This window comes from Abramis brama (genome assembly GCF_963993115.1).
Source record: "Abramis brama genome assembly, chromosome: 24".
Lineage (NCBI taxonomy): Eukaryota > Metazoa > Chordata > Actinopteri > Cypriniformes > Leuciscidae > Abramis > Abramis brama.
In genome coordinates, this window is record NC_139986.1 from 13632402 (window position 1) to 13644607 (window position 12206).

Genomic DNA, 12206 nt, shown 5'->3' on the forward strand with positions numbered 1-12206 from the left:
GTCATACAGGTTTGGAATGGGCTCAGGTCAACCAGAACAGTGCCTCATTGGTCCCCTTATGAAGTTAAGGACCACTCGGTAATCTACACACCTTCACCTTCTTGTCGGTGTCAAGCGATATCAAACAGATGCCAACTTCAAAAGGCAAATGCATTAATCACAGTTTCTGTCATGGATGACGCCTTACAGAGGTACAAGAGTGGAAACCCGTGCCAAGAACCACCCATCGAGTACATAAGTATTTTCCCTCAGGGAATACACATCAACAATCCATACAAAAGAGCTTTTCTTCATTATATCAGTCCTTGTCATTGTCCCACCCTGGCCTGGTATCCTGCCTTTTCACCAGGCTGAGGACACGGCGGTCTCACTAATACCATATCTCCCCTGGCATCCATGGAGGGGATGAAGAATGAGCAACCTCATGTTACAGTGATTCCTTCCTACAACTTGATCTCCGTTGCCAGCCATGCAAGACTGGAGCGTAGACAGAGGAACTGGCCACCATCAGACACAAGAATCAAACACTTGCTGAAACCCCATCGCTGCCTGAGGATGCCATATCATCTGTTGTAGACAACACAACATCGTCTGCCGCCATGAAGAGAGTCGGGATCACTCCAGTGCCAAGACCTCCTCACAGTCCTCATTCACCCGATGAGGCTTATTCACCGGTTGGAACTGCCGCCCACCTACCTTAGTGTTTTATAGCTGCTTTGGAAACTGTGTCAGGAGGCCAACTTGAGTTACAAGGCCTGTTTTGACTTCTTGTTGGTGTAGTTAGTTACCTCCGCTTGTGCTCACTAACAACTGATTTTTGTTAAAGCCTAAATCTAATAAAAGTGCAAAATAAGATATAAAAGGACAGTTCATTTAAAAAATTTAATTGTCGTCATTTACTCACTCATTCCAAACCTGCATGACTTTCTCTCTGTGGAAACAAGATATTTTGAAGAATGTTTCAACTGTTTTTGTACATATAATGGAAGTCAATGGGGTCCCCATTGGCTTTCATTGTACAAACAAAAAAGCATTGAGACATATTTCAAAATATCTTCTTTTGTGTCATACAGAAGAAAGAAAGGTTTGGAAAGATATGAGAGTGAGTAGATGATGACAGAAATGTCATTTTTGCGTGAACTGTCCCTTTAATGTGACATTCTTGTCTATTTTTTCTCCTGGAGATTGTGCTTTTGATTGTGTAATTTGTAACAGAATTTGCAAAAATAATAAGTGTAAAAATAATGTAAGTTTCCAAGTCTTCCATTGTTTGACACAATAGGTATTTCCATTACATTGAAATTACATAAATAGTGTGGCGGGAAGAGCAAACTACTGACAAAGTGGGAGTGGTGTCAGGCCTCAGAGAGGCATTTATTAAAGTAAATAAAATGTACATAAAATGTCCAAAAATGGGGGAAATAAAGTGTTAAAACAAAAGGGGATCTGGTGTCCTCGTCGTGCCAGGGAATCGTGAAGGATGGGTAGTGAAGAGATGGGATGGGTCCAGGTAAGGGCGTGGTGTCCGGCGGTCGCACACGCTTCTCTCTCTCCTCTCTCTCTTTGGTCTGAGGCGCGAGGGGGCGGCAGCTTCGGCATCGCGGCTTGTCCTCTCTAGGCCCCGACAGCTGACGGGAATAGCGGCCCGGCATCCTAGCCCGTCAGCAGCGGCACGCATGTTTCTCCATTCTGGACTGTGGGTCCGGCGACTCACATATTCCGCGCTCCCTTCCTGGACCCACGAGGACACCAGTGTTCATGCACAGGGAAGAGACCGGTCTCTCGAGGAGAGGCGCGCTCAGCATTTAACTGCGGCGTTGATGAGGCTTTATATTCTTCAGGTGTGCCTCATCACACGCCGCCAATTCTCCTCTTCAACGCCCCTCCTCTCCAATCACACCCACTCCAGTCGGGAACCTGGCGAAGGGACGGGGTGACGCTAATTACAAGGGAGAGGCAGCCATTCCGTCACAATAGCTTTATGCCTTATTTTGGGACTCAAGCAGTAATCTACATTTAAGTTATTTGAGTTATTTCAGAAATTTCTCAAGGAGAATCTCAGAGAAGTTCACATCTCGTTGGAGTCTTGGTCTCTTTTTCTCATTTTCACATTTTTTTCCATTTTCTAGCTGAATTGAGTTAGTTGTATAATCAGAGACTGTGAGTATAGTTTTGATCTACGTAACTCAGTGCAGTCCTAGATAAATCTCCACTCTCAACCCATGGACTAGACCATGTGGGAGTTCCCTCAATGACGAGCTTGCAGCTTTAAGCCCTTTTCCTTCCTCCCCACACCTCATCCTCGCAAGAGAACTTAAAATGATATGATGATATTTCCAAGAGGGAAGTATAGCAGAATTTCGTCATAGAGTGATGCTCACCCGGAGGAATTCTCAATACTTATGTAACATCTAAGTGTGATGATCAAATGCATTCCACATCAAGGCCTAGTAAATATTGGGTTATGCCGCTCTGTCAAGTGTGCGGGAAATGCACAGTGCTCTCTTGTGTTTCTCAGTTCCTGGCCATCTTCAGATGAAAGCCCAGATTGTTGAGGACTAGAAGTGTACAGATGAAGATTAATGATGTTTGTCTATGCTTCCAATCATTCATGAGCTTTAAAGATAGAGTTCTCCCAGAAATGACATTTCTTTCATCATTTACTCACCCTCATGTTGTTTGAAACCCGGATGATTTTCTTTCCTCTGTGGAACACTAAAGATGACAGTGAATGGGAACTGGGGCGGTAGAGATCAAAAAGTACCATCAACACAGCCCATATTTATAGTTTTCTTCATTCACTTATAGTTTCTCCATTTTATACCATTGTACTATGAATATGTAACATTACATAACACACACAGTTATGCCAAAATGCCCGTTTTGTTGAGTATTCTCATAAGAGCAGTCTTAAAGGAGTTACATATATTAGTGCTGTCACAATAACGTTTAAAAACATTACTCTCCACATTAATGTAAAAAGAATATTTGTTTATTTTATATTTGTGTATTTTATTTTTGTTTATATTTATTTATTTATTATTCATTTATTTTGGCTCAAATTTTTAAAAATGACTTACATTTTGATTTATTTTTATTGATTTGTTTTGAATTTCCAGTAAAATTTCATCAATATTAAAATATCATAATTTTGCTTCAGAAGACTAGTTTATGAATGATATGGACCTATACATTGTGGTACTTTTTTCACCCATTTTCAAGCTGCGGAACATTCATAAAATTTCTCCTTTTGTTTTGCATGGAAAAATTAACAGTGCACAAAATTGATGGGGATTAATGACAATTTTCATTTTTCGATGAACTATCCCTTTAAGGCATTGTGCGTGGTTTGAAATGACATGGGCATCCAAGCTTCATTTATGTAAGTCATGAAGCTTATTGAAGTTTGCCACTGTATTTGAATCGGCTCTCAGCTGAGCCTGTTTCACTGCAGTGTCACATGTTTGTATGAATGCCAGAATGGTCATGTGTGTGAAGAGAGGATGTGAGGAGGGAGCACATAGAGGCCCACCCTCAGCTGTGTGAAACTCAATCCCCCCAGTGTTGCTCTTAAAGAGCTCAGAGCAGCTCACCTGTTTTGTTGACCATCTTGATGATGTCACAGGAAGTAAATACGATTACATGTGCATTACATTAAATTTAGGTTTCTCACGACATGCATTCGTGAGAAATGAATAGTAGCAGCAGAACAGAGTTTGAACAGTCAGCACAAAATTGTGACGCAGAAATGCAGAAATCAGCCGTAAAACAATAACTAAAATATATTTTTTTTTAGTGTTGTTTATATACTATTATAGTTTTTTTTTTTTTTTTTTTTTAATTGGTGATCATTTTAAAATGGTCATTTTTTCATTTTTGTTTACATTTTGTAATTTTGTTATGTGCTTTTGGCATTTTTATTATTTTTTGTTTTATAATATTTCTATATTTTGGATTAATTTATTTTTATTTCAATTTTCAATTTTAGTTTTTCTTCTAATATTGAAATTTTATTTTATTTAATCTGCATTGAATGGAAATAATAATAATAGTTGTAGTTTAATAGTTTTAGTTTACAATAACAGCACTGATATTTTTTTAATAAAGTTTTAATATTAAACATATATATTCTATGTATTTATACTCTATATACTATATATATATATATATATATATATATATATATATATATATATATATATGTATGTATGTGTGTATGTGTGTGTGTATATATATATAGTCTGCCTTTAAAATGTCCACCTCCACTCCATTTATTATCCTAAATTAAATGCACCTGTTTGAGGTCGTTTGCTGCATAAAGACACCTGTCCACCCCATACAATCAGTAAGAATCCAACTACTAACATGGCCAAGACCAAAGAGCTGTCCAAAGACACTAGAGACAAAATTGTACACCTCCACAAGGCTGGAAAGGGCTACGGGGAAATTGCCAAGCAGCTTGGTGAAAAAAGGTCCACTGTTGGAGCAATCATTAGAAAATGGAAGAAGCTAAACTTGACTGGCAATCTCCCTCGGACTGGGGCTCCATGCAAGATCGTGGGGTCTCAATGATCCTAAGAAAGGTGAGAAATCAGCCCAGAACTACACGGGAGGAGCTGGTCAATGACCTGAAAAGAGCTGGGACCACCGTTTCCAAGGTTACTGTTGGTAATACACTAAGACGTCATGGTTTGAAATCATGCATGGCACGGAAGGTTCCCCTGCTTAAACCAGCACATGTCAAGGCCCGTCTTAAGTTTGCCAATGACCATTTTGATGATCCAGAGGAGTCATGGGAGAAAGTCATGTGGTCAGATGAGACCAAAATAGAACTTTTTGGTCATAATTCCACTAAACGTGTTTGGAGGAAGAAGAATGATGAGTACCATCCCAAGAACACCATCCCTACTGTGAAGCATGGGGGTGGTAGCATCATGCTTTGGGGGTGTTTTTCTGCACATGGGACAGGGCGACTGTACTGTATTAAGGAGAGGATGACCGGGGCCATGTATTGCGAGATTTTGGGGAACAACCTCCTTCCCTCAGTTAGAGCATTGAAGATGGGTCGAGGCTGGGTCTTCCAACATGACAATGACCCGAAGCACACAGGATAACCAAGGAGTGGCTCTGTAAGAAGCATATCAAGGTTCTGGCGTGGCCTAGCCAGTCTCCAGACCTAAACCCAATAGAGAATCTTTGGAGGGAGCTCAAACTCTGTGTTTCTCAGCGACAGCCCAGAAACCTGACTGATCTAGAGAAGATCTGTGTGGAGGAGTGGGCCAAAATCCCTCCTGCAGTGTGTGCAAACCTGGTGAAAAACTACAGGAAACGTTTGACCTCTGTAATTGCAAACAAAGGCTACTGTACCAAATATTAACATTGATTTTCTCAGGTGTTCAAATACTTATTTGCAGCTGTATCATACAAATAAATAGTTAAAAAATCATACATTGTGATTTCTGTTTTTTTTTTTTTTTGATTATGTCTCTCACAGTGGACATGCACCTACGATGACAATTTCAGACCCCTCCATGATTTCTAAGTGGGAGAACTTGCAAAATAGCAGGGTGTTCAAATACTTATTTTCCTCGCTGTATATATATATATATAAACATTTTATGATCAAATATGTTTTTTTAAATAAAATATAATGTTTTAGTCTTGCAAAAAAGGAAATCTGCTAGATTCTTTTTAACAACCCTAAAATATCCTTAAGTCTGCATTAATGTGTGTGCTTCTGATTTATATTCTTCCATATGCATATTCATGTACGTATATATTTATATTCATATATTCATACTTAGTGTGTGTCTGTTTAAGAACCAGGTGCAGTCTCTTAAGTTCCAGTGGTCTCTTTCCCCATATGAGTTATTAATATGTGTGTTAAAGCGGACAGCTCGAATGTAGTAAGTCTAATTAGCAGTATTCCCATTTACTGAGAAAGAGGAAGAGAAAGGGCAGAAAGAAGAGAGCGTGCAGCAGACATGGCCTAAGGGGCTGAGGGAAAGAGAGCATGACTGGAATAACCGCTGTTCCCACTTCTGCATGCATGTGTGTTCTCTTGTGTAACGTGTTCTTTACGTGGCCCTCAGGTGCTGAAGGAGAGTGGACCCCCACACATGAAGAGTTTCCTCACACGTGTGACGGTGGGGGAGTTCTCGACCGAGGGTGAGGGGAATAGTAAGAAACTCTCCAAAAAGAGAGCAGCCCTCTCCATATTACAGGAACTGAAGACACTGCCAGTCCTTCCTGTGGTAGAGAAACCCAAAGTGCATTACAAGAAGCGGCCCAAGACCATATTAAAGGTGGGTAGATTTAGGAGCAGAACTAATTCCTGAGTGGTCGATGTAACTGGAATATTACATTGACTTTTTAATTCACTCGACTTGTATGCATTTATTATGGGATGTGTTTTGGAGGATGTAAAGTTGAGGCGTGTAATTTCTGCACTGCTAGCGGCATCAAAAGGAATTGCCAAATGAAAGGCTTCGTACTTTTGTACTTCGTACAAATTAAACACCTACTGTACCAACAACCCTATCAATGAATAAAGCACAAACTCTGTTGTCAATATTAAATTGTTTTTATGGAGATTTGTGTTAAAAAAATACAGTAAAAAAAAATGTAATATTGTGAAACATTATTATGATTTAAAATAACTGTTTCATTTATTCCTGTGATGACCCAGTTGGATTTTCAGCAGCCATTACTCCAATCTTCAGTGTCACGTGATCCTTCAGAAATCATTTTAATATGATGATTTGGTGTTCAATAGACATTTCTAATGTGTTGAAAACAGTTGTTTTTTTTCTAAATTATTTGATGAATATAAAGTTCTAAGCAACAGCATTTATTTGAAATAGAAATCTTTTGTAACATTATAAATGTCTTTACTGTCACTTTTGATCAATTTAATGCATTCTTGCTGAATAAAAGTATTAATTTCTTAATCGTACTGACACCAAACTTTGGAACGGTAGTGTATATTTAAACAAAAAAACTGCTGCTCAAGTGTAGAATTTGATCCTTGGTTCAAGTCAGGCCTGATGATCAACCAACACACAGAACCTGAAGGAATAATAGTTCACTCAAATATGATAAACAATGCTTGCTCTTTTATATATAATGAAAATAAATGAGCATTGAGTCAACTAAAAAGTCATAAAAATGGTCCACCTGACAAACTTCTGAAACGATTTGATAATTTTTTTGTGACAAACAGAGTGAAATTGACATCATATTCATTGAAAATCATTGAGTCTGACTACCCTAATTCAAATTTATTTTCATAAATCATTTTAATATGATTTATGTGGCATTTAAATGGAAATGGAAGTTGTTCAGAAATTCGCTTTTGTGTTGCACAGAAAACCTGTTTTGGAACAACATGAGAGAGAATAAATCATGACAGAATAATCCTTTTTGGGTGAACCATACTTTTAGTTCACTCAGGCTGTTCTCTTTTGAAATTCTAGAAATTTTTGGAGCCTTTTACATCATACAGATGTTTATTGCCTCACTCATTCGCTCACTCAGTCAGTCACTCATTCACACACGCTTATTCACTCTTTTGTCATTCCCCTGACAGGGTTACTGACGTGAACATTAACCAGCCGTCCATCTGTCCCTTTGCTGCTTTATCTGTGTCTCTCATCCTCATTCTCATTTTCTTTTTCATTCTCAATTTCTCTCTCAGACAGGACCAGAATACGGACAGGGCATGAACCCTATTAGCAGACTGGCTCAGATTCAACAGGCCAAAAAGGAGAAGGAGCCCGAATATATGCTGCTTTCAGAGAGAGGAATGCCTCGCCGTAGAGAATTCATCATGCAGGTACATTTAATAAGAGAGGGATTCAGGAGGTATAAAGTAAAAGAAAAACTTGGCCGAGGGGGGGAGTGAAGGACAGAGGAGTCCTGCACAAACACTGATAACCTCCCACTGTGCAATCTGTCTTAATCAGAAAGACTGTCACCTCCTCTGGCTCTGATTACCACTGACCTTCAGCTCTGTCAAAGTCAGGCAGAGACTCTTTTTACACACACACATGCACACACACACACAGTTGCTCATTTACTCTTGGAAATATTATCTCACTGCAGTCGTTAATGGATAATTAGTCTTCATTTAGATCATTTAGGTGATGGCAATAACTAGCCCTATTGTGCTGTAGGTCCAAGCACATTTCAAAGCTTAAAGGAATTGTTCACTTCAAAATGAAAATTCTGTCATAATTTACTCACCCTCAAGTTGTTTCAAACCGGTATGAATTTCTTTCTTCTGCTGAAGACAGAAGATGATATTTTGAAGAATGTCGGTAACCAGACAGTTGATGTACCCCATTGATTTCCATAGTAGGAGAAAAAATACTATGTAAAATAGTATTCTGTAATCTGTGTTCAGCAGAAGAAAGAAATTCATACAGGTTTGAAACAACTTGAGGGTGAGTAAATGATGACAGAATTTTCATTTTGAAGTGCTTTGTGCAAAAGCTTCTGTCCAGCTCAACAAATATGTGCATTTATGCCTTTGACCTCTTGCATGAAGGTATATGCAAATCCCAGGCAGGCATGGTAATTGACTGCTGGCTTGTATTTAATCTTTTTCTGATTGCTCACTGCATCACACATGCACTTAGCCGCTGGTTTATTACAGGCCATTAAAACAACAATAACTGTACTGCTCGCTGCCCAGTGAAAAAAATGACTTTACCTCATACAGTAAAAATGAAGCCCCCTGTAGCCATAACAGCAGTGTTTAGTCCCTGTGAACAAAGACGCACTAATACTAGCAGAACTGGCTCAAAATCACCTCAGATTTCCACATATGTTTTGAAATGCCTCCAACTTGGATCTGGTTTTGGACTCTTAAATCATGAAAGATTCTTAACCATGGCCTCAAGATGACCAATCAGAACTTGTACAACTTAGCTAATTTGCACTGAGATATCTGCACTTGTTCATTGAGCATTTTGTAGTATAGTGTATGGAGCACAGCAGATTAGAGCAGAATAGAGTGGAGTGGTAGAGTGCAGTAGATTAGAGTTGAATAGAACATTATACATTGGATTCAAGTAGAGTAATATTGATTAGTGTTAAAAGAGAAGATTTGTATACATAGTACAGTAGTGTAGAGTATTATAGAGTTAAAATGGTAGTGAACATTGTATTTAGTAGTGTTGAGTAAATAGGCAGAATAGTATATAATGGTGTGGAGCTGAAACGAGTAAATTTGTGTAAAGTAGGGATGTACCGATCCAATATTCAGTATCGGCTTTGATACTGCAACTTTTGCCAGATTCTGTCCTGTCAGACATCCGATACTGTGCATACTCACGGTTGTTATTGTTAAGCTCCACAAAAGGCAAAAAACACTTTATAAAGCACCATAAAAGATTTTGTGCACTAAATATTTCAAGTCTTCCATAGCCATTCTGTAGCTTAATGTGAAAGAAACAGACAAATATTTTTTTTTACGCCAGTACATTAAATAAAGCTCACGTAAACTCTTCCTCCGCTGCGCTGATCAAGAAAAAAGCAGCTTTATGGGTAGGGCAGAGTTGTATGGAGTAGGGCAGAGTTGTATGGAGTAGGGCAGAGTTGTATGGAGTAGGGCAGAGTTGTATGGAGTAGGGCAGAGTTGTATGGAGTAGGGCAGAGTTGTATGGAGTAGGGCAGAGTTGTATTGAGTAGGGCAGAGTTGTATGGAGTAAGGTAGAGTTGTATGGAGTAGGGTAGCGTTGTATGGAGTAGGGTTTTATGGGGTAGGGTAGAGTTGTATGGAGTAGGGCAGAGATGTATGGAGTAGGGCAGAGATGTATGGAGTAGGGCAGAGTTGTATGGAGTAGGGTAGAGTTGTATGGAGTAAGGTAGAGTTGTATGGAGTAGGGTTTTATGGGGTAGGGTAGAGTTGTATGGAGTAGGGCAGTGTTTTATGGAGTAGGGCAGAGTTGTATTGAGTAGGGCAGAGTTGTATGGAGTAAGGTAGACTTGTATGGAGTAAGGTAGAGTTGTATGGAGTAGGGTTTTATGGGGTAGGGTAGAGTTGTATGGAGTAGGGCAGAGATGTATGGAGTAGGGCAGAGTTGTATGGAGTAGGGCAGAGTTGTATGGAGTAGGGTAGAGTTGTATGGAGTAGGGTAGAGTTGTATGGAGTAGGGCAGAGTTGTATGGAGTAGGGCAGAGTTGTATGGGGTAGGGTAGAGTTGTATGGAGTAGGGCAGAGTTGTATGGAGTAGGGCAGAATTGTATGGAGTAGGGCAGAGTTGTATGGAGTAGGGCAGAGTTGTATGGAGTAGGGCAGAGTTGTATGGAGTAGGGCAGAGTTGTATGGAGTAGGGCAGAGTTGTATGGAGTAGGGCAGAATTGTATGGAGTAGGGCAGAGTTGTATGGAGTAGGGCAGAGATGTATGGAGTAGGGCAGAGTTGTATGGAGTAGGGCAGAGTTGTATGGAGTAGGGCAGAATTGTATGGAGTAGGGCAGAGTTGTATGGAGTAGGGCAGAGTTGTATGGAGTAGGGCAGAATTGTATGGAGTAGGGCAGAGTTGTATGGAGTAGGGCAGAGTTGTATGGAGTAGGGCAGAATTGTATGGAGTAGGGCAGAGTTGTATGGAGTAGGGCAGAGTTGTATGGAGTAGGGCAGAATTGTATGGAGTAGGGCAGAGTTGTATGGAGTAGGGCAGAGTTGTATGGAGTAGGGTAGAGTTGTATGGAGTAGGGCAGAGTTGTATGGAGTAGGGCAGAGTTGTATGGAGTAGGGCAGAGTTGTATGGAGTAGGGCAGAGTTGTATGGAGTAGGGCAGAGTTGTATGGAGTAGGGCAGAGTTGTATGAAGTAGGGCAGTGTTGTATGAAGTAGGGCAGAGTTGTATGGAGTAGGGCAGAGTTGTATGGAGTAGGGCAGTGTTGTATGAAGTAGGGTAGCGTTGTATGGAGTAGGGTTGTATGGGGTAGGGTAGAGTTGTTGAATGGAGTTGTGTACACAAGATACGATGGATTGGAGTAGAGTAGATTGGATAGAGTACATTTGTATAGAGTAGTGTATGAGTTGTATGGAGTAGAGTAGTGTAGAGTTGCTTAGACTAGGGAAGAGTTGTTAAATGGAGTAGTGTAGACTAGATAGGATAGAGTAGATTTGTATAGAGCATTGTAAAAGTTGTATGGAGTAAATTTGGGTAGAGTTGTATAAAATAGGGCTGAGTTGTATAGAGTTTTACAGAATAGGGTAGAATTTTACAGCGTGTGGTAGATAGGGTAGAGTAGAATAGATAGGGTAGATGGGAGCAGGTCAGAGTTAAATAGTATGGATAGAATGAATACCGTAAAACTTCAAATAATAGCCCGGGCTTTTATTTTCCCAAATCGCCGAACTGCACCGGCTTGTATTTGAGACAGGCGTCTATATGAGACAGGCCTTTAATTTAGTGTTGAGACTTCACCCTGTGCTGCAATATTCATTTAGTTTTACATTCATTTACAGAAATCAGCTGGTTGAATGAAAATTGCTTATGTTATCAGATTTTCAGGTGATATTCTCAATTCATTCAGTTAACGGACGCTCTGAGGTAAAGTGAATTCAGACTGCAGACTAAGCAACGATTGTATTTAATTGTACAGTTCAATCATAACATCGTACAGACATGATCTTAATTCCATAATGTCCTTAAACACAACAATATTGCTGGCCATTAACTGACAAAGTGCGCATCCGGTGTGCGATACCTCGAGTTGTCATAGACGCGACGCGGCGCTTCTCGTCCGGTGTGCGAAACCTCGAGTTGTCATAGACGCGACACGGCGCTGACTCTCTCTGCCTGCCTTGCTTGCGCTAACAGCTCCCGCCCAGATGCGCAGGGCTCTCTTGCGTGCGCAATCTGCTCCATAGAACTGGCTTAAACAGACGATCTGACGGGTTTTAGAAGATTAAATACAACCCGAAACTAAAAAACAGACCAGGCCTCTATTTGAGACCGGCCTTTATTTATCCAAACCTGTAGCCACACCAGGCGTGTAAAAGAGACTGGCGTCTATTTGGGACTCAGCTATTATTTGAAGTTTTACGGTAGTATGGCGTAAAGTATTACGTTGTTGAATGGAAATGACGACAAGATAGGATAGGATGGATTGCAGTAGAGTAGGAAATATAGAGTGATATTGTATAGAATAGTGTGGAGTTGAAGGGTATAGTAGTTAGGGTGGAGCAGATA

At 40.1% G+C, this 12206-nt stretch overlaps 1 protein-coding gene across 2 annotated transcripts in view; it reads left to right on the plus strand.

The window, feature by feature from the left end:
* Positions 1-12206, plus strand: part of stau2 (staufen double-stranded RNA binding protein 2) — a 117389-nt gene that overhangs the window by 47028 nt on the left and 58155 nt on the right. For both annotated transcript variants that reach the window (XM_084102596.1, XM_084102597.1), the window contains exons 8-9: positions 6093-6305; positions 7697-7834. In XM_084102596.1, the coding sequence (XP_083958722.1) occupies positions 6093-6305; positions 7697-7834 (351 nt within the window). The remainder of the gene's footprint in view (positions 1-6092; positions 6306-7696; positions 7835-12206) is intronic.